Raw genomic sequence first — 26369 nt, forward strand, 5'->3', positions numbered from 1 at the left:
CTTATCTTTACCTTTTAATCAGTAAAATAACTTTTAATTAGTAATCCCAGTAACATTTGATAAAATCATGATGTAAAAGGCCTGTTATAAAATTGCGATAATATCACATAATTAATTAAAAGTAATCTAATTAGAGATTTAAAAGGAAGTTTCTTTGTGCATTAAACGATTTCACCTACCAATACCTAACCAATATTATTGTGTATGTATAGTTTAACGACCGTTCAGGCTTAGTGGTTAGTGACCCTGCCTGCTAAGCCGCAGTCCCGGATTCGAATCCCGGTAAATATCTGTGCAAAAAACAAATAAATGCCCATTTATTTGTGCGATGAGCACAGATATTTGTTCCTGAGTCATAGATGTTTTCTATGTATGTATGTAAGTATTTGTATGTTATATGTATATCGTTATCGTTGTCTGGGTGCCCACAACACAAGCCTTCTTGAGCTTACTGTGGAGATTAGTCAATCTGTGTAAGAATATCCTAAAATATTTATTTATTTATTGCATTATGATATGATACATAAGCAAGTGAAAACATCCCCTTAAATATTACAGATAAGGCATACACCACAAGGACTTAAAAAGGTTGAAAAATATTAGTAATGCTTATTTAGATTTATCCAAAATGGCGGTCACAGTGGCCGTTTTATTTTTAGTGTATTTGTTTAATTTATCATCTGGATATGTATTAATGGGTAATTTTTTTTATGATCTACTGTTTGTGTATTTAAGAGGGCATTCAACGAAAACGTCGTAATAATGTAAAATTGATAGTTTTAGTCGGCAAAATGCTACACTTTCCGTCATCTAAAAGACTTATTAAGTTCAGGATTCGATTAGGACATCTTCTTAACTTACATGTTGTGAGACTGGATTTTTAAAAACTAACTCACTTAATTAATTATGATTTTTTTTCTGGTGCATGTTTAGGAAAACCCGCGAAAAGTGCTGACTTAGTCCGTCTAATTTGTAAAATTTGGATAGTTTTGAATGCTTCAAGTGGTAAATTTGAATTATGTATATCCTGTACTACAATCTTTTGAGACTACTTCTTTGTTATAAGGCTTTAGAATAGAGTAAATGAGGATATGATGAATCCAATTTGTTTCAGAAATCACCTCAGATTAAGTGTCAATTTCTTCGAAAACTTACGTGTTTTTGAAGTAGTTTTAATATAAAAATAATCTGCAACGCTTACTTAAACAGATTTTATGCAAAAGTTTTCTATTAATTGCAATTTAATATTTTTGACGATTTTTTAAAAATGCCTCCTTATTACCGGTTACGCGCGCTTGCGATGTCAGTACCGCGGCAGAGCTTGTAGAGGCAGGACGTATGTTAGTCCGCTCCGCACGCGGCTCGACGATCGCGAAGTTATTTTGTCATTGTGTGCGGCACCCGCCGTGTCCAAAACCGCACTTGTGTGCGTGTTTGGCTGTACTGTTGCATGTATACTGCGACCGAAAACTTTGATCCTTGGGTTGACGACTTTGGTAACTAACTAATTAACTTGACTAATATTTTTAGTAAGTATTATTTATTATTGAATATCATTTTAGGTTACTGACTCGTCTCAACAAAATCTTTGACAATAGATGGTACTCAGGATCTGATGATGAAGTCAGATGGTAGTCATGAGCTCTCATCAACCAGGTCTTGAAACCATTTCGTGTTTGGGCTCGTTTGATTTGCCTCAACAAGATCTTTGACAAGAGGTGATGGTACCCAGGATCTGATGATGAAGCCGGAAGGTAGTCATGAGTTCTCATCAACCAGGTCTTGAAACCATTTCGTGTTTGGGCTCGTTTGATTTCCCTCAACAAGATCTTTGACAAGAGGTGATGGTACCCAGGATCTGATGATGAAGCCGGAAGGTAGTCAACAGAATTCATCAACCAGGTCTTGAAACCATTCCGTGTTTGGGCTCGTTTGGTTCGTCTCAACAAGATCTTTGACAAGAGATGGTACCCAGGATCTGATGATGAAGCTGGAAGGTAGTCAAGAGAATTCATCAACCAGGTCTTGAAACCACTCCGTGTTTGGGCTCGTTTGGTTCGTCTCAACAAGATCTTTGACAAGAGATGGTACCCAGGATCTGATGATGAAGCTGGAAGGTAGTCAAGAGTATTCCACGACCAGGTCTTGAAACCACTTCTTGTTTGGGTTCGTTTGATTCGTCTCAACAAGATCTTTGACAAGAGATGGTAATCACTCTTTTATACTCTGGCGCATCCACTGTCTCAGTGTGTCAACAGTCAACTAAAGCAAGTAGGCGTAGCGTAGAGTTGTATTTCCTTACAAAAAAAAAATACATAGATGTGGACCTTCCTGTGCTCCATGCAATTAAAACAACATAATATTTAAAAACCGGCCGAGAGCGTGTCGGGCCACGCTCAGTGCCTGCACTGAGCGTGGCCCGACACGCTCTCAGCCGGTAGATAGCCGCTCGGGTCTTCCGTAGTTTTCCATATTTTTAAAAAACTACAGAACCTATCAAGTTCAAAACAGTTTTCCTAGAAAGTTTATAAAGTTCTACTTTTGTGATTTTTAAATATTTTTTAAATATATTGTTAAAAAGTTAGAGGAGGAAGGGGGACACTTTTTTTCCTTTAGGAGCGATTATTCCCGAAAATATTAATATTATCAAAAAACGATTTCAGTAATTCATTTTTAAATACCTATCCAGCAATAAATCACACGTTAGGGTTGAAATGAAAAAAAAAATCACGCCCTACTTTACGTGTAGGGGGGTGGGTACCCTAATAAAACATTGTTTCCACTTTTTATTTTTGCACTTTGTCGGCGTGACTGATATACATATTGGTACCAAATTTCAGCTCTCTAGTTCTAACGGTCACTGAGATTATCCGCGGACGGACGGACGGACGGAGGGACAGACAGACAGACATGGCGAAACTATAAGGGTTCCTAGTTGACTACGAAACCCTAAAAACACATTTTAAATATAAAAAAAACTACTTAAAATTAAAGAAAACCGATCTTAGTTCCATTATATATATATATATGTACCTAGAAAACATCATCATCTTCCTTGCGTTATCCCGGCATTTGCCACGGCTCATGGGAGCCTGCGGTCCGCTTTGACAACTAATCCCAAGATTTGGCGTAGGCACTAGTTTTTACGAAAGCGACTGCCATCAGACCTTTCAACCCAAAGGGTAAACTAGACCTTATTGGAATTAGTCCGGTTTCCTCACGATGTTTTCCTTCACCGAAAAGAACCTAGAAAACATATATCATATGCAAAATGAAATAAAACTAAGAAAACGGATTATATTCATTATACGCGAAATAATCTGATTCCATCAATTTATTTCATGAGTAACTATCGCGGTGACAGAAGACAATATTATATACACAATTTATTATATTATAAAAGGTTTTTAAATTATTTCTTCCAAGGCTACACACGTTTTAATAGAAAAAACTGTGATAACTTTAATAATTAAACTAAAAGGTCAAGTATTTATGCACGAAATCATGTATGCAAATATGTAATTTATATGGCGGTGTTTTTACGCAAGTATCAATAATGGTTAGTCCGCAACGCTACTGACGGCGTGGCGGTACCGACCATGAATGCTATCCCTTTCGCTCTAGCCGCACGTAAGGTTGGTTCGAAGAGGATCGCACGCTATGTCTGTACCGCAGGCTACAATCGTTATGCTTCTGGTTATAGTGTGCGTCTGCACACAGGCGCACGCCAGCGCCGCCGGCGTCGAAATTCGAGCAAGCAGATTTTTTGAAAGCGCTCTTAAAGTGTGAAATTTAATAAATCATTTAAAAATACTGTCAATGAAATTATTTGACAAGAATATTTATTCTGAAATTATTAGCACTTAAAGTCGGTCAACCAAATGTTGGCACTAAAAAAATTCGGCAAGTTTGAAAATGTAGTGCTCAACTGCTCACTGGCCAACTGTCTTCCTAAAACGCGTGCCTTCTAAACCTTGGCGTTGGCGCAATCATCATGACTAGCATAGTCCATATGACTGAGAGTAGTTACGAGATGGAGGCAACTGTTAGAGCAGTGATTTAGAGACATTTTGATCGGTGAGATCAACAAGTTGAGTTTCATTTGACTATTGCTGATTCATTTTGGTATTTAGATTTTTAAAACAGTTTTTCTTAACTAAACTGATAAAACAAAAGTCGTTATGTGTAGAATTTGGAATATTTGAAGTTGACTAGATGCTCATTGCGAGCAATATGAACTTGATAATAATGATAATTGTAGTTTTGAACCCAATTACAGCATTGGGATAATTTTGAGATTAGAAAAAAATCAATTGTGTACAGACCGTGTTTTTTTTTTGATAATTGATTTTATTTGCTGAGGAAAACGAGCCCTAAAACTTTAAAAAAATATTGAAAATGTAGGGGCGAAGGTTTAATTTCCTTAGAAAACTTGAATTTCTCGGCATTATTAGTGCCATGATCATGATTTGGTTGACCGTCTATATTTATTTTTTTACAAACTTTATTTAGTTTGAATTTTGCAAAAGCCTGTCCTACTCGAAACATCGGAGGTTTGTATACTTTGTATACTCTATTGTACTCAGAATAAATCAACTGCGTTGTATTTTCAGATGATGATGATAACCTGGACGAGGTACTGACGCTGCCGTCAGAGTACAGCATCAACGCGGAAAGGATTGATCTGATAGCCGACTTGAAACTGCCTATGAAGCTGTGGTAAGACATCAACATCATGGAACCGAGTTTCTGAGTTTTCGTGTATTTTTTTAATAATTTACCAGATTTATTGGCTAGTCATCTGACATCTGGTATTTGTAGTTTTGACGACCGGTCTGGCCTAGTGCGTAGTGATAGTGACCCTGCCTGCTACGCCGAGGTCCCGGGTTCGAATCCCGGTAAGGGCATTTATTTGTGTGATGAGCACAGATATTAAAGTTCCTGAGTCATGAATGTTTTCTATATAAGTATTTGTATATTATGTAGATCGTTGTCTGAGTCTGACTACCTGCAACACAAGCCTTCTTGAGCTTACCGTGCGACTCAGTAAATCTATGTAAGAATGTCCTATAATATTTATTTATCTATTTGTAGTCATCTGACAAATTTTAGATTGACCAAATCGTGTGCTCGAAAATCTCGAAATCATAAAATTGGCCGCCAAGGCCCAGCCCAGATAAGCGTTTTTTCTTACTTTTACTATTATGTTCATAAGTAAGTAATAGCTTCCATGACCCACTACACAGATCGACTTCAAAAGACTAAGGCAAGGCAGATTAAAATGTCTAAAGCCGGCAGAAAAAGCCTTGGACCATACCTAAGTCTATTTAAATAATAAACTGAAATAGATACCATACACTAAAGAAAAAGTAATTAAGCTCACCGGTGGCGAAGCCGAGAATCAATGGCTATCGCGGCTGACGTGTTGAAATAGTTCTGGGAGCGTAGCCGAATAGCATTTTTGCGACGCGAAACGCCACCGAAACGCCGCAGAAATGTAGTCTGGCTCTGTCGCGCCAATACGCAAAAGTGACAGAGATAGATAGTTTCGAAAGAGATATCATCGTGAGCGTTTGTGCATTCGGCTACGCACACTGAAACAGAAGAAATAGGTAGTCGTTAAAATTGCTGTTTATACACTAATTGTGTAGCAAAGTAATCAAATAAAAATTTTGGATAGCATAGCATATATCCCAATCATAAAGTTCCCCTAATATTAACGGAGCGTCAGTCAACAACACCAAATAGCTAATAACAGGAGTAACAGGCCTTTACCGTGCGACGAACTAATACTCGCAGTGAAGTTAGGGCTCAGCGATGGTCATCACTCAATTTTGGGGTCCCATAAAATTACGCTTCTTTACATCAACAATCAACCGTAACCGCTCGCATCAATGAATTTTTCGGAACTTATGTGCGAAATGTCATTTGATATTTACCAGTCGCTTTTCGCTGAAGGAAAACATCGTGAGCAAACCGGACTAATTCCAATAAGGCCTAGTTACCCTTTGGGTTGGAAGGTCAGATGGCAGTCGCTTTCGTAAAACTAGTGCCTGTGCCAAATCTTGGGATTAGTTGTCACAGCAGACCCCAGGCTCCCATGAGCCGCGGCAAATTCCGGGATAACGCAAGGAGGATGATGATGAGAATGCAAACTCAACCTCAATACTTGTCAACAGGTACAGCACCGAATTCAATAGATCCAGGGTAGACGTGTACGACGGAATGGTGAAGCGCTACTATTATTGGGGCGAAGATGGAGCCACTGGCACCGATGGAACTATATACATGGTATAACGATGATGGTGTAATAAGCTATTCCATTATGATTTCCCGCCTTTCGCACCTGCGTGGCTTAGTTAAATCCGTTTCACAAAGATGGACAACAAGGTATATAATTTGTGGATATGAATCCACATCCAAGTAGCACAAAATGCACCCTAAAGGACGACAAGTTAGAGCAGGCAGGATCCGGACCGGTCTTTTCGGCGTTAAATTTTTTGTAATAGTAAATCACATGACGCTTTCCATAGAAAACGAAGCGCCGGAAACTCCGGCCCGGATCCGGTCCGATTTAATGTGAGTCATCTTTTATGTACACCCGAAAAGAAGTGTATTGTTGCCATTGTTCATCACCTAACCTGTTGCGTTATTTCTGTATGAAAGTCATATGTGAGTGTGCACGGGAAAACGTCCCACTTTGTCGATTGCTATAAAGCCGCTTTTTCAGTTTATTCATTATAAAGATACAAGTAATTCTCGCCTTAATGGTAACCGACAAAGTGGGACGTTTTACTAAACACACTCACATATCGTCAGGTAGAAAGCAAAAGTCACTAACTCACTAAGTACCTTAAGTACCTACACACTTGTAGGTAATACAAGTTCAGAACCATTTTGAACCAAAACGAGGTCGATGTGTGCTTTTTTGTATTTGTAACTTTTGCATGTCATCCGATCATTGATAGTATTTTAGGATCTTTACAAAGTGGGGTCCTAGTTTTCATTAATCCGGTTTGTAACACAATCTACTATTCTGTTATTTCTGTTTCCAAACATCCAGGCCTACCCTAAGTGGACCGAGAAGGAGGGACACACGGTATTCTGCTCCAAAATAGACATGGACCAAGAATCAACCAACGACGCTTTTCCCACTGAAGAAGAATACGTTTATGCAGGTAGGTACTATTTGAGCATTCCTTGGAACAAATTAAATTATTCTCATTTGAAAATATTTTAATTTGTATTTGGAGCCCTTAGTCACTTTTTCTTTGTATATGACATTTATTTAATGTTTATTTGAACATTTCTTTTTTTTATTGCTACTTTTAGGAAGTGTGATATTTTTGAAAAAAAAATATACTATTTCTAATCAGAATTACTAGCTTTTTCAATCCTAGTAGTTAAAAAAATTGTCCCATACGATTTTTTTCTTATTTTGTTACCATTTCCCGTACATGCTGTATGGGGTAGCAGAAAAGGAAAGTAACAAAAATGTATGGAAATTCTGGGACACTTTGTCTCCCAGTGAGATTGAAAGTACTCGTGATTCTGAGTACAATTGACCTAAAATTCCCTAAAACAATCAAAATTTTTTTATTGGCAAAAAAAAAAGATTTTCATTTAGGCATTTTCGGCATTCGTAAAGGCATACACAATAGCTAGCCATACACGTACCGGACAAGGCTGGGATCCGCGGCTTGCCCGGCGGACAAAACCGAGACGGACATATCCTTGCTATACTCTGTCAACCAAGTCCGTCAGTAAATAAGAACAAAGAAAACTATACATACATACATACAATCACGCCTGTATCCCATAAAGGGGTAGGCAGAGCACATGAAACTACTAAAGCTTCAGGGCCACTCTTGGCAAATAAGGGGTTAAAAGAAAACGAAACTGTGGCATTGCAGTGACAGGTTGCCAGCCTCTCGCCTACGCCACAATTTAACCCATATCCCATAGTCGCCTTCTACGACACCCACGGCCCACGGGAAGAAAGGGGGTGGTGAAATTCTTAACCCGTCACCACACAGGCACACTATATGCATCCTTTTCTTTAGGGTGCTAGAGAAAAGGTTACCTATAGTTTTCTTAGTTCTTATTTACTGACAAACTTGTTTGACAGAATATATTAATAGAATAGAATAGAATAGAATTTCTTTATTTGCCAGAATACGTATGGTACAGGATGACAAGTTTTATAGGTTTCAGTATTCAGTCGAAAACACGACATGCAAATAGTTAACAATATAAGATCACAATTTTACAATAATAGTACTAAATTTAGTCAGTGGGTTTTTTTACATAATAAAAAGGCATCCACTTATTAATGGTATGATACAAAAATAGAATTGACAGAAAATTATTAATACTAGTCTATAAATTTAAAATAATATACAATATGTACGTTAAATGAATTAATGATTAAGAATTGTAGAGTTCAGCAACATATATAGAACATGAAATATAAAGTTAAATGTCAAGAAATCTGCACAATGTCAAATATTACACTATTTGTTTAATAACTTATGTTCTAAAAATTCCTTTACACTATAGAAGCAGTTTTCGGAGAGCCATTTGGTAATTTTACTATTAAATTGTTTATAATCGATTTTCTTAAGTTCATCTGGAAGGCTGTTAAATATAACTATACACATATTGTATGCATTCCTGTGGTATATAGTAGAATGTGATGGAGGCTGATATAATAAGTCTTTATATTGCGCTCTCTGATTTCCTGGCAACACATCACACCTCTTCCTAAAAAGTTCAGGATGTTTTTTTACAAACAGGCACGCCTTTTTTATATAAATACAAGGTAAAGGCAAAATATTAAACTTTTCAAACAGTGGCTTACAGGTGTCCATTACCCAGGCATTGGCTATAGCACGAATACATTTTTTCTGCCGAACGAACACTTTCTCAATATCGACGGAATTACCCCACAGTAAAAGACCATAATTAAGTACAGACGCTACATATCCATGATACGCAGTTGTTGCAGCCTCTATAGATACCGTATTCCTAAGTTTCCTTAGAGCAAATACAAATCCGTCAAGTTTGGAACAAACTACGTCGACGTGTCGTTTCCAGTTTAAGTTTTTGTCAATATTTAATCCTAAAAATTTCACATTATCCGATTTTTCTATTACTGTGTCATTATATTTGATGTCAAGCTGGCCAGGATCGGTTTGATAGGAATGAAATTGAGTATATACAGTTTTTGTCAGGTTGATATTTAAATTATTATTGCTGGTCCAAGTACTGATATCAGCCAAGGCTTTATTTATTTCAGCTTCATATGTTAAGGCATTCTCCCCCTTAATCATGAGTGTAGTATCGTCTGCAAATAATATGCACTTTTGTGTTGTAGCTTGGGGAAGATCATTAACATATATCAGAAACAATAACGGGCCCAAATTACTGCCCTGAGGAACTCCCCATCTATTTACACGAAATTCAGACTGGAACTTTTGTTTCTCAATACTTTTCCCCAGACTGACGAATCTTTGAATTTCTGTACACTGTTTTCTGTCTGCTAGATAACTTTTTAGCCAAGTAAGTACAGAACCTCTAACTCCATATATTTCAAGCTTTCTCAAAAGAATAGTATGATTAACCGTATCAAAAGCTTTACTTAAATCAAGAAAAACCGATGTTATTGGCAATTTGTCGTTTATCGCTTCTGATATATACTTTATGAAGTGAAAGCAAGCCAATTCAGTTGATTGACCTTTCCTAAAACCGAACTGATTTGGTTTCAGTATATTTTTCTTTTCAAAATAACTCGTTAACCTTGTACACATTGCTTTTTCAAATAATTTTGATAATACTGGAACTAAAGTTATTGGTCTATAGTTGTTGGGATCTGTACGATTGCCCTTTTTAAATAATGGTTTAATAATCGATAACTTTAATTGTTCTGGGAAGATACCTTGACTAAAAGACAAATTTATAACATGTGTTAAAGGATAGGTAAGGCTTATTGCATTTAGTTTTAAAATATTCGTAATAATGCCATCATAGCCACAAGCTCTACTATTATTAAGTGACATAATTAATTTGTACACCTCTGGTTCATCAACTGGTTGCAAAAACATAGAGTTTACTTGATTTTCCAGATTGTATGTTACCTGAGGAGATACTTGTGTTATACCTACGTTAGAGCTCGTTAACTCGATAAAATAATTATTGAATAAATTACAAATATCTTGGGGATCAGTATATGTCATCTTATTAAATTGTATAGAGTCAAGACTGTTGCTTTGAAAATTATTAGATGTCGTCGATGATATTACTTGCCATGTCGCCTTACATTTATTTTTATGATTTAAAATAAGCTGTTTGTTTACTATCTTCTGTGATGCACAAATACACTTTCTAAGAATTTTATCATAGTATTTAAATAATCGTTTATTTTCATTTTTATTACAAGATGTTCTACATTTCATATACAGCTTACGTTTCGTGTAACACGACTTTTTTATTCCTTTTGTTATCCATTTTGTTTTATTTTGGCGATTACTAGTTTTTATTTTAATCAAAGGAAAACACAAGTCATAGAAAAGGCGCAAAAGGTTAACTAAGGTGCGGTCCACACACGCGCGGGCAGCCGACGGATCTGCCCGGCCCGGGTGATGGTGTGTCTTCATTCGTCACTGGGGTGTGAGTGGCCATAGAACTTTGACGTCTCAGATAATATGCATCTATGGGGTTGTCAAAATCGCTGCAGAACTTAGCTTGGATTAACCACATCTCGGACACTGGCGATCAAATATATGAAAGAGGCGCGTTCCTAGCACACAGTCTAAGCTCGTGTATATAGGTGAACGCGTACAATGCTTGTATGAGTGAAATATGACAGGTTGACTGTTCGCGTTTTTGACAGGCGGTAACTGTGAGGTAACCGAGAGGGGGTGGGTGGCTCTTTCAGCGGGGAGCGGGAGTGGCCATACTGTACGATATACCTAGTACTCTTTATTATACTGTGGCTTGAGCCTAAACCACAGAATATACAAGGTGCTCGCGAGGAACCCATATAACTTTAGCGGCATATTCTTGGTCACATTTTAAGACTAAAATGTCATATAAACTTTTCTAGATTTCGTCTAGTTTCAGAGTTATTGCCAAATAAAAAAAAAACATTTCCGTATTGTTACTCAGTAGAAAAGGTCTTCTGATGCGCAATTGTGGAGCATAGTCTCACAGTAGTCATTGATAGATGTCAAAATGTGACAAGAAAAACTTCCAAAAAATTTGGTTTTTAGAAAAATAAATGTTGATGTTCACAAAATTCCGCCATTCTAAATTCTTACTTAGCATTAGCAAACGGACCGCTCGCGAGCAGCCGATATTGAATTTTATTGCGCCGAGCGAAGGTCGTCACCACTGAATGGGCCGCGAACTCGCGGCCGTCGGCATGTACTTACAGCGCGGCGGTAGAATCGCGGAGTGAGCCGCCCCTGTCTAAACTGTAATATCCAAGGTTGATTTCAGGTAAAAGCTACCACGAGGGTCGGAAGGTGGACGTGTGGAAGTTCAGGGAGGAAGATGGGGACACACGCACCGAACTCGTGCTTTACAGCTACAGGACGGAGCGAGGCGAAGATGTTCCCGTACAGTAAGATAATTTGTTTATTAATTGTCTTCGGTTACCGCGACAGTTACTCATGAAATAAAACTATGGAAATACTATATATGGAACAGTCAAGTGCAAAAATACATACATACGATCACGCCTGTATCCCATAAAGGGGTAGGCAGAGCACATGAAACTACTAAAGCTTCAGGGCCACTCTTGGCATATAAGGGGTTGAAAGAAAACGAAACTGTGACATTGCAGTGACAGGTTGCCAGCCTCTCGCCTACGCCACAATTTAACCCATATCCGATAGTCGCCTTCTACAACACCCACGGGAAGAAAGGGGGTGGTGAAATTCTTAACCCATCACCACATAGGCTAGTGCAAAAATATGTATCGAAATAATCGTCTCATAAATATGGTACTACGCTCTTATTACACCGGACTAAGATGCTATAGGACATATTTTTTTTGAGTAACATGTGTACACCCATATTTTTACACTTGGCTGTGAACTATGGAACTATGGGATGAATTGTAAATTCATTATACGCGATTGAATCCGTTTCCATAGTTTTATTTCAGAATTTGTTTATTGTGGCAGTATTGGCCACGGTGACGTCGGTGACTGCTTATTATCAGGCGGGCCGTATGCTTGTTCCAGAAGGTGGCAAGTTTGAGGCTTGCCGTAAGTGCGTTTTCACATTATCCGATCCGATATCGGATGTCGGACCGATATCCCATACATTACAGCCGCCATCTTGGATTTTTCTATTGAAATCCTTCCGACATCCGATATCGGATCGGATAATGTGAAAACGGTCTAAGCGGTGATTTTTTCAATTGTTTTTCTTTGCCAAAAACAAGTGCGGAAATATGAAAGTTCGAAACGATTGGTGATAAATTAAACACTAGTGCGAGAAGTGGTTAATTTCTTGTCAAGTCGAAACTTCGGAGGGCCATCTGTAGGTACTGAAAAACGTCGTACGATACACGTGCGAAAAGGGATTTTTTACTACCTCTTTTCCACACATATAGCGTACCTAATGTAACTTTATACTTCTATTTTCTGATGCTCCATTTAAGCAATTTCTGTAGCATATATAGACTCCCTTCGGCACATCTCGGCACTGGCGATCAAATATATGAAAGAGGCACGTTCCTAGCACAGTCTAAGCTCGTGTAGGTGAACGCGAATCATGCTTGTATGAGTGAGATATGACAGGTTGACTGTTCGCGTTTTTGACAGGCGGTAACTGAGAGGTAACCGAGAGGGGGTGGGCGGAGGCGCCGGCTTTCAGCGGGGAGCGGGAGTGGCCATACTGTACGATAGTACTCTTTATTATACTGTGCTTCGGTCGTGTTTTAATTTATTCGCCACTCGTTTCGAACTTCCTCTTTTCCGCACTTGTATCGTAATGTACTATTACTACTCACCTAGCTGGAGTTATAAAAAAATACCTAATGTGTAATAGGTATTTTGTAGAAGTTTAAGTATCAGATTTATTCGTATTCTATGGGAAAACATACTCGTACAAATATTTCATTACTCATTACCAACTTCATACATGAAATGAGCATTTCTTTTTTTTTTGCCAATAATTTTTTTTTATTGTTTAAGGGAATTTTAGGTCAATTGTACTCAGAATCACGAGTACTTTCAATCTCACTGGGAGACAAAAAGTGACCCAGAATTTCCATACATTTTTGTTACTTTCCTCTTTTGACCCCATACAACATGTACGGAAAATGGTAACAAAATAAGAAAAAATCGTATGGGACAATTTTTTTAACTACTAGGATTGAAAAGGCTAGTAATTCTGAGTAGAAATAGCATTTTTTTTTTCAAAAATATCACACTTCATAAAAGTGGCAAAAAAAAAAGAAATGCTCAAATAATCATATCGTTACAGAGTGGAGAAGCAAGAGTTCAACACGATGCTGGGGTCACTAGAGAAACACGTGATCTTCAACTACGACCAATTTAACCCCCTCTTCTGCGAGGAGGACGTTGACGCCGAGAAAGGTTTGTATAACTTAACCACAAAATTAAAATTTTGAAAAAACTCCCGTCCGCGACATAGTAGACCGATTTTCATGAACTCAGCTTTCAGACAAAAAAAACTAAAATCTAAATCGGTTCATCCGTTCGGGAGCTACGATGCCACACACAGATACACACACAGACAGACACACAGAAAAACAGATAGACAGACAGACAGACACGTCAAACTTATAACATCCCATCGTTTTTGCGTCGGGGGTTAAAAATCACTCACTAAGTCACTACGCTCGCCTGGCTCGCCATTTCATTTGAATTCGCAAAGATCCATCCCCTCTCCCACACCCCACAGTAGATCTTTGTATTTATTTGTTTTATTTAATAATCTTTATTGCACAAATAAAATATAACTGCACAAAAAGGCGAATTTAATGCTACCAGCCAACCAATCTTTGAGCCAATCAGAGAAATCGTAGGTTATTTACAGCGTAGCAAAAAGAGAAGAAATGGACTTACTATTTCCTAGCAAAAATTACTTCATAGTCCATAGTTGCCACATGCAAAACGGTTTACATAGACGGTGGCGACCCTATTAATTTAATACTCTTTTTGTCAGGCTGTACGTCATTGTTATATTATAATCCATACTAATAATATTATAAATGGGAAAGTGTGTGTGTGTCTGTTTGTTTGTCCGTTTTTCATGGCAAAACGGAGCGACGAAATGACGTGATTTTTTGAGTGGAGATAGTTGAAGGGATGGAGAGTGACATAGGCTATTTTTTATCTCTTTCTAAGTGTCTAACGCGAGCGTAGCCGCGGGAAAAAGCTAGTCTTTTATACTTATGTCTTCTCGAGTTCTCACGCTCTTCAAGCAGTCTCGGCTGAAACTCCGGTGGCTTACGCGTTACAGACACTGCATTTTCTTTGAACCTCGTAGATACTCGTATAGTAGAAAGTGACATTTTTGGTTTCATTTATAGAGACATCATGTGAATGGACTCCTGATGACTTCGATGGGCACATGAAGATGTTGCATCCAGCTTTCCATGGCGACCTTGACAAAGCATTCAACAGGTATAAAGAAAATGGGGTGAATAGGGATGGCTGGGGTGAATAGAGACAACAAATAAAATGTGACTTAAAAATTCCTTTAAAATGTGTTTATATAATTTCACCGCATTTCACGTTTTGTCCTTATTCACCCCAACCATCCAAATTCACCCTGGTTGACACACCGCTCATATTTTGAAACTTGAAAGTAACCCCATTATTTTTTTACAGCTTCAAAAAGCACCATGACAGAAACTATCAGGACAAGAAAGAACATGACTTGCGAAGAGATATTTTCCACAAGAATTGGAAGTTAGTACATTTTTATTTAAATAATTATGTATTTTAAATTTTTATCGCTGTACTTTGTGTCTCTGGTTGTTAAATTGTTTGAGTTACCTATTTATGCATTTTTCGTTTGAAGTACAATTAGGAAACATTTTAGATACTACAGTTTTGTACTTATATATGTATTTATAATGAATGTATTTATGTGAAAAATATGACATAGACATAGACATTTTATTAATAATATTATAAATATTACACGTTCATCAATAAAATTATTTAACAGCAATTAAATTAAGATTATTACAATTTCATATATTGATTTAGACTAACACGATTTGCACTCATAATTTTAGAACAAAACGGGACTTAATCGCGTAAACACTTACATTTATATTAGGCCCGACGTTTCGAACATCACATTATGTTCGTGGTCACGGGTAGACTGGCGAGGAATTGCATCAACATCTTCTAGCCGCGCGAGTTTCACGAACTACCCGCACTTGTTCTTGATTATTCACTTTTGCGCTAGGGTTGTCACTTAAAATAAAAAAATTAATTATAAATGTAAGTGTTTACGCGATTAAGTCCCGTTTTGTTCTAAAATTATTACAATTTCAGTCTAGTTATAATTTCGAATATTTATATGATCATACTAGCTTTCTCCCCGGCTTCGTTCGCGTTAAATTCGAAATTTACGAAATGATCCATATAAACGTCGACGCCCCATTTTAGGGAAGTAGCCGGTTAGAAAGAGACAAAAAGCAGCCCATGTCACTTCCATCTTTTTAACTATTCCCACTTAAAAATCACGTCAATTGGTCACTCCGTTTTGCCGTAAAAGATGTACAAACAAACAGACACACACTTCATATATATATATACTAGCTTTTCCCGCGAAAATTGCGGAATGCTCCATATAAACTTCCAACCCCCATTTTAGGGGAGTGGAGGATTAGAAAGAAACAAAAAGTAGCCTATTTCACTCTCCATCCCTTCAACTATCTCCACTTAAAAAATCACGTTAATTCGTCGCTCCGTTTTGCCGTGAAAGACGGACAAACAAACAGACACACACACACTTTCCCATTTATAATATTAGTATGGATATATTAATATGGATTAAAAACACTATATTTGTCCAACTCATCATACAACTTCACAGGTTCGTCGTAGACCACAACCGTCAAAACCTGGGCTTCAAATTAGCCCTGAATCACCTTTCGGACCTCACACCAGCCGAACGAAAGCACATGAGTGGCGGCAGACGGTCTAAAAACCCGTCTGCTACAATCCCCTTTCCTCACAGCGAGAGACAAGTTGGGGACATCATGGCTCAGATACCGGAGGAGTATGATATGAGACTGGAAGGGATCATATCGCCTGTCAAAAGTAAGTAAAGGAGGGAGTGTACAAGTTTCTAATGGGGTGGCAACGCGCATGTGACACTGTTTGAGTTGCAGGCGTCCATAGGTTACGGTGACCGCTTTACATCAGGCGGGCCGTATGCTTGTTTGCCACCGACGTAGTATTAAAAAAAAAAGTAACTAAAGTAGTTTGTAAGGGTTATCATTTAGAGTAAGTATGCCAGTAATTTGACCTTGAACCTGGGCTTCAAACTGGCCTTAAACCGTCTCTCAGACCTTACACCGGCCGAACGGAAGCACATGAGCGGCGGCAGACGGTCTAAAAACCCGTCTGCTACAATCCCCTTTCCTCATAGCGAGAGACAAGTTGGGGACATCATGGCTCAGATACCGGAGGAGTATGATATGAGACTGGAAGGGATCATATCGCCTGTCAAAAGTATGTTTAATATTCAAAATATCTCATATACTCGTAGGTATAACATATGAAGCGCTGGTAGCCTAGCGGTAAGTGCGTGCGGAAGCGCTGGTAGCTGCGTGCGACTTTCGTTCCGAAGGTCGCGGGTTCGAACCAATGAGTTTTTCGGAACTTATGTGCGAAATGTCATTTGATATTTGCCAGTCGCTTTTCGGTGAAGGAAAACATCGTGAGGAAACCGGACTAAGGCCTAGTTACCCTTCGGGTTGGAATGTCAGATGGCAGTCGAGTCGCTTTCGTGAAACTAGTGCCTACGTCAAATCTTGGGATTAGTTGTCAAAGCGGACCCCAGGCTCCCATAAGCCGTGGCAAATGCCGGGATAACGCAAGGAGGATGATGATATAGGTATATCATATCTCACAGTGAACCAAAAGAGTAATTCCTCCCTAAAATTACAGAATCTAGCTTAGCAATATTTCAAAATTTTTAATGATGAGGATCTGTTAAAAGAACGACCTGTGAAGGAGTTCTCCTTTATAACTTTACTTTTCTCCGAAACACTTTTTGACAAACCTCGGAGGCCGAATAATGTAACCCATTTATTTGTCAGAAGATTTGCTGAAAATGACTAGTTAAAGCCAGGTGCCGTGGCCGAATGGCATTTCTGCGACGCGAAACGAAAACGAAACGCCGCGAAAGGTAGTCTGGCTCTGTCTCGCTAATACGCAAGACCAATAGAGATAGATATCTACGAGCGTTTCGTTTCGTGAGCTTTTGTGCCATTCGGCTACGTACACTGACAAAATATGATTATTGTCGTGTGCGTGTGGATTGAGTGAGCACCTTCCGAAAATAAAATAAAAATATGCTGATCATTTAGTAAAAGTTCTAAAACAATTGTAAAACGAATCTCTGAATTTGTAAAAAGATAAATCAAAAGATACAGTCATTAACATGTGCTCACTCAGTTCTCACAAACTACCAACGAAAACAGTGAATGTATTCATTTAACATATAATATTTATATACTAACATTTAGTAAAAAATATGCCAACTTACCTCTATAAATTTTAGATCACCTAGTGACGTATTTAATTTTTTACAAATAGTTTCTTATGCTCACTCAATCCTCACACTTTTGAAAAGCCGAATTTTGATGAAAAACATAAGATTTAGACCGCTATTATATGTGTATAGTTTAGTAAAAGTGAAATGGGAATTTGTAAAATACAAAACGAACCACTAACGTGTCAGGTTTTTTATAATAAATTTTCGGAAGGTGCTCACTCAATCCACACGCACACTTATTGTCAGGAGGGCGCAGTTATTCTGATGATGATTATATAGGCTAGTTTCCTATACTTAAAAGAAAATATTTTATGCAGTGCACGAAATAAAGCACCACCACATAATTAAAAGAAAACTATGGACAGTAGTTATGTTTAAACATAATTTCCATTTTATAAGTCAAAGAGAAATATATAAAGTAAATGAATTGACCGTGACGTCACTCCTCAGTATTTCATAGTAATTCCATATTAGCAAATCGTTTTGACAGTTCTTAAAAAGATGCTGATTTGACTAGTAGGAAACTAGCCTATTATGGGGTGACAGTTCAGTTAAGTATGAAGACGATCTTTCTAATGAAATTGCGCAACATGGCGCGTAGTCACGTATTTCTGGTCAGTGTGCGTAGCCGAATGGCACAAACGCTCACGAAACGCTAACGACAGTATCTCTTTCGTATCTATCTATCTCTATCGCTCTTGCGTATTGGCGCGACAGAGCCAGACTACATTTCTGCGGCGATTCAGTGGCGTTTCGCGTCGCAGAAATGCCATCCGGCGAAGCCCCCAGGCTTTATTTACACTATGATCATTCAATTTCCGCTACCTTAAGGTTGTCTGGAAGAAATCACTCTTTAGCGATAAGACCGCCTGTTGTTTACCTTTGTTCGTGTTGCTTCCTTGTTTGTATTGTTGTATTTTATCAAGGTGTGCAATAATAGTTATTTGTTATACAAGGGTGCAAAGTTGTATTTTAACGCCGAGTGTGGAATTGAAAAACGAGCAAGTGAAGTGATTCTATAGTTGAACCACGAGCGAAGCGAGTGGTTCGAGAATAGAATCCTGAACTTGCGAGTTTTTTAACACAAGAGAAGTAAAATGTTTTGCACCCGAGTGTAACACAAAACTTTCCCCCTCACTATAGCGAGAAAACTGCAACGCAAAAAATGCGTTTATCACTGCTTCCAGTAGTTTCACAGGTGGTAAATCATCTTCATTGCTAGATTCACCTACTTTTATCAATTTAAAGCAGATAATTTGACTTTATTCAAAGTCAAATTACTTTACCCGCTAGTGGATAAAATTCGTTTTCACCCGCTGGTATTAAAGGACAAAACACGTGTTTCCGAGCTAGTGAGGGGAAAAGAGTATTTGTATTGTATTGGGAAATTGTAAGGGGAAAAGAGTATTTATATTATTCAAATCTCAATTGTTGATACAGACCAAGATAAATGCGGATCTTGCTGGACCTTCGCGACCGCGGCGGCAGTCGAAGGGGCGCTGGCGAGACTTGATGGACGTATTCTAGACCTCAGCGAGCAGTCTATCGTCGACTGCAGTTGGGAGTAAGTGAGCTATTATCGATTAACCTAGGTACACGTAGGTAAAACGTACAGAAGATATGTCAGAACATAAATTTCAAAAGCTAAAGCCGGCAAAGCAGCTCCACAGTAACCTTAGTCTAGTAAATCAATGAGGTCCATTTTCTATATATACAAAACACAGAAATATGCATTTATAACATATACCAGAAAATAATGACGGCGTCTTTTGAATCTCTTTACCAACCGAGCATGATCAGGACCACTGCCTGTCAGAAGATTCGCAAGTGCTAAGACGAAGATGAGATTTTATAGGGTCACTAGCTTTTGTCCGCGGTTTCGCTCGCGTTAGAAAGAGACAAAAAGTAGCCTATGTCACTCTCCATCCCTTCAACTATATCCACTTAAAAAATCACGTCAATTCGTTGCTCCATTTTGCCGTTAAAGACGGACAAACAAACAGACACACACACACTTTCCCATTTATAATAAAGCATAGTTAATTTAGAATTGGTACGCGATGGGAGGAATTTAATTTTTAAATGAAAAGAAAAAAGTAAACAATATTTTTTATTGCAGAATATAAAAGATCGTTTATTAATTTATAGCGTGTCACATATATTTCAATCATTCAGTACGTTTATGCACAAAATTACGGACTTTTCTGAAAATAGTATTCATCATCCTCTGAACAAGATTTTCATCCATCTTTTTTAACACGCTTTTATTAGGTCGTCGTGTATGTAACTATGTATGTAATGGAATCTAAGGAAGCTAATTTAACCATCTTCCAGGAGTCGTAGCGTAATGAAAATTGGCAGCTATATGTAGTTCCGATGACAATACAATAATATGGTACTATTGAGCTGATCTGATGATGGAGTCGGAAGATATGAACTGGAACTACATGATGGAACATCGTATCATAGCCGTTTTTGGGTTTCTTAGAAAAGTCTTGTAATGAACTTTGACTACATAAAGGTTTCAAGGTCTGATGATGAAGCCGAAAGATATGAACTGGAACTACATGATGGAACATCGTATCATAGCTGTTTTTGGGTTTCTTAGAAAAGTCTTGTAATGAACTTTGACTACGATTAGGTTTCAAGGTCTGATGATGTAGCCGGAAGATATGAACTGGAACTACATGATGGAACATCGTATCATAGCTGTTTTTGGGCTTCTTAGGAAAGTCTTGTAATGAACTTTGACTACGATTAGGTTTCAAGGTCTGATGATGGAGCCGGAAGATATGAACTGGAACTACATGATGGAACATCGTATCATAGCTGTTTTTGGGCTTCTTAGAAAAGTCTTGTAATGAACTTTGACTACGATTAGGTTTCGAGGTCTGATGATGGAGCCGGAAGATATGAACTGGAACTACATGATGGAACATCGTATCATAGCTGTTTTTGGGCTTCTTAGAAAAGTCTTGTAATGAACTTTGACTACGATTAGGTTTCAAGGTCTGATGATGGAGCCGGAAGATATGAACTGGAACTACATGATGGAACATCGTATCATAGCTGTTTTTGGGCTTCTTAGAAAAGTCTTGTAATGAACTATGACTACGATTAGGTTTCAAGGCATGATGATGGTGCCGGAAGATAAGAACAGAAAGGGGGGGGAGGGTGCTCGAAGGGGGAAGCATGAAAGAAAGATCAACGTAGTATTTAAAATAAGTTGGGTTAGCGTTTTCTTGTGACCTTACAGAGCAAACAAAGGAGGGCTCGGGGGCGAAGCCCCCCGCATAAAAGAAAGATCAACGTTGTATTTAAAATAAGTTGGGTTAAGGTTTTCTTGTGATCCTTAAGAGTAAAGAAAGGGGGCTCGGGGGCGAAGCCCCCGCATGAAAGAAAGATCGACGTAGTATTTAAGATAAGTTGGGTTAAGGTTTTCTTGTGATCCTTAAGAGTAAAGAAAAGGGGGGCTCGGGGAGCGAAGCCCCCCGCATGAAAGAAAGATCAACGTAGTATTTAAGATAAGTTGGGTTAGCGTTTTCTTGTGACCTTTAAGAGCAAACAAAGGGGGCTCGGGGGCGAAGCCCCCGCATGAAAGAAAGATCAACGTAGTATTTAAGATAAGTTGGGTTAGCGTTTTCTTGTGACCTTTAAGAGCAAACAAAGGGGGGCTCGGGGGGTGAAGCCCCCCGCATGTAAGAAAGATCAACGTAGTATTTAAGATAAGTTGGGTTAGCGTTTTGTTGTGACCTTTAAGAGCAAATAAAGGGGGGCTCGGGGGGCGAAGCCCCCGCATAAAAGAAAGATTAACGTAGTATTTAAAATAAGTTGGGTTAGCGTTTTCTTGTGACCTTTCAGAGCAAACAAAGGGGGGCTCGGGGGGCGAAGCCCCCCGCATAAAAGAAAGCTCAACGTTGTATTTAAAATAAGTTGGGTTAAGGTTTTCTTGTGATCCTTAAGAGTAAAGAAAAGGGGGCTCGGGGGCGAAGCCCCCGCATGAAAGAAAGATCAACGTAGTATTTAAGATAAGTTGGGTTAGCGTTTTCTTGTGACCTTTAAGAGCAAACAAAGGGGGGCTCGGGGGGCGAAGCCCCCCGCATGAAAGAAAGATCAACGTAGTATTTAAGATAAGTTGGGTTAGCGTTTTATTGTGACCTTTAAGAGCAAACAAAGGGGGCTCGGGGGGCGAAGCCCCCCGCATAAAAGAAAGATCAACGTTGTATTTAAAATAAGTTGGGTTAAGGTTTTCTTGTGATCCTTAAGAGTAAAGAAAAGGGGGGCTCGGGGGGCGAAGCCCCCTGCATAAAAGAATGATCAACGCTGTATTTAAAATAAGTTGAGATAAGGTTTTCTTGTGATCCTTAAGAGTAAAGAAAAGGGGGGCTCGGGGGGCGAAGCCCCCCGCATGAAAGAAAGATCAACGTAGTATTTAAGATAAGTTGGGTTAGCGTTTTCTTGTGACCTTTAAGAGCAAACAAAGGGGGGCTCGGGGGCGAAGCCCCCGCATGAAAGAAAGATCAACGTAGTATTTAAGATAAGTTGGGTTAGCGTTTTCTTGTGACCTTTAAGAGCAAACAAAGGGGGCTCGGGGGCGAAGCCCCCGCATGAAAGAAAGATCAACGTAGTATTTAAGATAAGTTGGGTTAGCGTTTTCTTGTGACCTTTAAGAGCAAACAAAGGGGGGCTCGGGGGGCGAAGCCCCCCGCATGAAAGAAAGATCAACGTAGTATTTAAGATAAGTTGGGTTAGCGTTTTCTTGTGACCTTTAAGAGCAAACAAAGGGGGGCTCGGGGGGCGAAGCCTCCCGCATAAAAGAAAGATTAACATAGTATTTAAAATAAGTTGGGTTAGCGTTCAGAGCAAACAAAGGGGGGCTCGGGGGGCGAAGCCCCCCGCATAAAAGAAAGATCAACGCTGTATTTAAAATAAGTTGGGATAAGGTTTTCTTGTGATCCTTAAGAGTAAAGAAAAGGGGGGCTCGGGGGGCGAATCCCCCCGCATGAAAGAAAGATCAACGTAGTATTTAAAATAAGTTGGGTTACCGTTTTCTTGTGACCTTTAAGAGCAAACAAAGGGAGGCTCGGGGGGCGAAGCCCCCCGCATAAAAGAAAGATAAACGTTGTATTTAAAATAAGTTGGGTTAGGGTTTTCTTGTTACCCTTAAGAGTAACGAAAAGGGGGGCTCGGGGGCGAAGCCCCCCGCATAAAAGAAAGATTAACGTAGTATTTAAAATAAGTTGGGTTAGCGTTTTCTTGTGACCTTTAAGAGCAAACAAAGGGGGCTCAGGGGCGAAGCCCCCGCATAAAAGAAAGATCAACGTCGTATTTAAAATAAGTTGGGTTAGCGTTTTCTTGTGACCTTTAAGAGCCAACAAAGGGGGCTCGGGGGGCGAAGCCCCCCGCATGAAAGAAAGATCAACGTTGTATTTAAAATAAGTTGGTTTAGGGTTTTCTTGTGACCCTTAAGAGTAACGAAAAGGGGGGCTCGGGGGGCGAAGCCCCCCGCATAAAAGAAAGATCAACGTAGTATTTAAAATAAGTTGGGTTAGGGTTTTCTTGTGCCCCCCCCCCCGAGGGTGCCCACCTTGCCGTGGTGGGGGGGCTTAGTAACCGTGGACTGGTCACCCACGGTGAAGCTAAGAGGTACCCAGGGCCGGCTTGTTGCTGTGCGAGCTGGCCCGAGGAGGATGCTCCAAATGGGCTTGTAAAGCCCACTTGAGACGCATTTGGGAGGACTGCCGTGGGAGGGAAGATCCGGCAGTATGGGATGCCGCTCTGTTCCCTCCCTCGGTAGCCGAGGTGGGATCGCAGGGGGAGAGGCGTGATGGTATAGCGGTGCGCCACTCTCCCTACCCCCTGCGACCTTGGCGGGGCCGCTCCGCTGTAGCGGCATTAGTGGGGCCGCAAGGGAAGAGGAGTGCCGGTATTACGGTGCGCCGTTCTCCCTATCCTTTGCGGCCGACTTGGTTAGCGGTGGAACCAAAGACCATATCCACCGCCGGGCGCCGGAACTCTTCTGGCGCCCATGGCCTCTTTGTGGCGGACTCGAGGGGGTCCGTCACTGTACCCATAAGTGGCCGAGGAGGAAGGTGCGCCCTGACATCTGGCGCACTCATTGTGGAGGGCCGTTGGGCATCCGCGTAGGAGCTGCACGTGGGCGGCTGCCGCCGGCGGGGTCGCCGTTGTGAGCGCAAGTGTTCCGGTAACCCCGCCAACAAAGCGGTGAGGTGGCATGTGGGGGGTTTTTAGTGGGTATACCGTGGCCTAATTAGCCAATACGGGAGTCCCACATAACCGCTCGGGTCCCCCCTCGCACCCGAGTGGTATGCGGAACGCATTCCCCCCAAAGTTTTCTTGTGACCTTTAAGAGTAACGAAAAGGGGGGCCAAGCCCCCCCCCCCCCCCCCCCCCCGCATAAAAGAAAGATCAACGTAGTATTTAAAATAAGTTGGGTTAGCGTTTTCTTGTGACCTTTAAGAGCAAACAAAGGGGGCTCGGGGCGAAGCCCCCGCATGAAAGAAAGATCAACGTAGTATTTAAGATAAGTTGGGTTAGCGTTTTCTTGTGACCTTTAAGAGCGAACAAAGGGGGGCTCGGGGGGCGAAACCCCCCGCATAAAAGAAAGATAAACGTTGTATTTAAAATAAGTTGGGTTAGGGTTTTCTTGTTACCCTTAAGAGTAACGAAAAGGGGGCTCGGGGGCGAAGCCCCCGCATAAAAGAAAGATTAACGTAGTATTTAAAATAAGTTGGGTTAGTGTTTTCTTGTGACCTTTAAGAGCAAACAAAGGGGGGCTCGGGGGCGAAGCCCCCCGCATAAAAGAAAGATCAACGTCGTATTTAAAATAAGTTGGGTTAGCGTTTTCTTGTGACCTTTAAGAGCCAACAAAGGGGGGCTCGGGGGGCGAAGCCCCCCGCATGAAAGAAAGATCAACGTTGTATTTAAAATAAGTTGGTTTAGGGTTTTCTTGTGACCCTTAAGAGTAACGAAAAGGGGGGCTCGGGGGGCGAAGCCCCCGCATAAAAGAAAGATCAACGTAGTATTTAAAATAAGTTGGGTTAGGGTTTTCTTGTGCCCCCCCCCCCCCGAGGGTGCCCACCTTGCCGTGGTGGGGGGGCTTAGTAACCGTGGACTGGTCACCCACGGTGAAGCTAAGAGGTACCCAGGGCCGGCTTGTTGCTGTGCGAGCTGGCCCGAGGAGGATGCTCCAAATGGGCTTGTAAAGCCCACTTGAGACGCATTTGGGAGGACTGCCGTGGGAGGGAAGATCCGGCAGTATGGGATGCCGCTCTGTTCCCTCCCTCGGTAGCCGAGGTGGGATCGCAGGGGGAGAGGCGTGATGGTATAGCGGTGCGCCACTCTCCCTACCCCCTGCGACCTTGGCGGGGCCGCTCCGCTGTAGCGGCATTAGTGGGGCCGCAAGGGAAGAGGAGTGCCGGTATTACGGTGCGCCGTTCTCCCTATCCTTTGCGGCCGACTTGGTTAGCGGTGGAACCAAAGACCATATCCACCGCCGGGCGCCGGAACTCTTCTGGCGCCCATGGCCTCTTTGTGGCGGACTCGAGGGGGTCCGTCACTGTACCCATAAGTGGCCGAGGAGGAAGGTGCGCCCTGACATCTGGCGCACTCATTGTGGAGGGCCGTTGGGCATCCGCGTAGGAGCTGCACGTGGGCGGCTGCCGCCGGCGGGGTCGCCGTTGTGAGCGCAAGTGTTCCGGTAACCCCGCCAACAAAGCGGTGAGGTGGCATGTGGGGGGGTTTTTAGTGGGTATACCGTGGCCTAATTAGCCAATACGGGAGTCCCACATAACCGCTCGGGTCCCCCCTCGCACCCGAGTGGTATGCGGAACGCATTCCCCCCCCCCCCCCCCCCCCCCCCCCCCCCCCCCCCCCCCCCCCCCCCAAAGTTTTCTTGTGACCTTTAAGAGTAACGAAAAGGGGGGCCAAGCCCCCCCCCCTCCCCGCATAAAAGAAAGATCAACGTAGTATTTAAAATAAGTTGGGTTAGCGTTTTCTTGTGACCTTTAAGAGCAAACAAAGGGGGCTCGGGGGCGAAGCCCCCGCATGAAAGAAAGATCAACGTAGTATTTAAGATAAGTTGGGTTAGCGTTTTCTTGTGACCTTTAAGAGCGAACAAAGGGGGGGGCTCGGGGGCGAAACCCCCGCATAAAAGAAAGATAAACGTTGTATTTAAAATAAGTTGGGTTAGGGTTTTCTTGTTACCCTTAAGAGTAACGAAAAGGGGGCTCGGGGGCGAAGCCCCCGCATAAAAGAAAGATTAACGTAGTATTTAAAATAAGTTGGGTTAGTGTTTTCTTGTGACCTTTAAGAGCAAACAAAGGGGGGCTCGGGGCGAAGCCCCCCGCATAAAAGAAAGATCAACGTTGTATTTAAAATAAGTTGGGTAATGGTTTTCATGTGACCCTTAAGAGCAAATAAAGGGGGCTCGGCAAAAAAGAAATACTTAAATTTTGTTTGAATTAGTTGAAATGTGACAATATTTTCTAATCGAGTCAAACAAAATCCCACTAGCTGAGAGCTTCAAAACAATGTATGGCGAAAGTATGTCTCTCTAATGTCTTCAA

The 26369-nt window shown here is 40.7% G+C and overlaps 1 protein-coding gene across 1 annotated transcript in view; it reads left to right on the forward strand.

Annotated features, from left to right (window-relative positions):
- Positions 1-622: 622 nt before the first annotated feature.
- Positions 623-26369, forward strand: part of LOC125237704 (cathepsin K-like) — a 49365-nt gene continuing 23618 nt past the window's right edge. The window contains exons 1-10 of the mRNA XM_048144862.1: positions 623-698; positions 4614-4719; positions 6180-6291; positions 7064-7178; positions 11500-11623; positions 13498-13610; positions 14570-14663; positions 14871-14951; positions 16093-16319; positions 19222-19345. Of these exons, the coding sequence (XP_048000819.1) occupies positions 629-698; positions 4614-4719; positions 6180-6291; positions 7064-7178; positions 11500-11623; positions 13498-13610; positions 14570-14663; positions 14871-14951; positions 16093-16319; positions 19222-19345 (1166 nt within the window). The 5' untranslated portion in view covers positions 623-628. The remainder of the gene's footprint in view (positions 699-4613; positions 4720-6179; positions 6292-7063; positions 7179-11499; positions 11624-13497; positions 13611-14569; positions 14664-14870; positions 14952-16092; positions 16320-19221; positions 19346-26369) is intronic.

The sequence above is a fragment of the Leguminivora glycinivorella genome, chromosome 22 (genome assembly GCF_023078275.1).
Source record: "Leguminivora glycinivorella isolate SPB_JAAS2020 chromosome 22, LegGlyc_1.1, whole genome shotgun sequence".
NCBI lineage: Eukaryota > Metazoa > Arthropoda > Insecta > Lepidoptera > Tortricidae > Leguminivora > Leguminivora glycinivorella.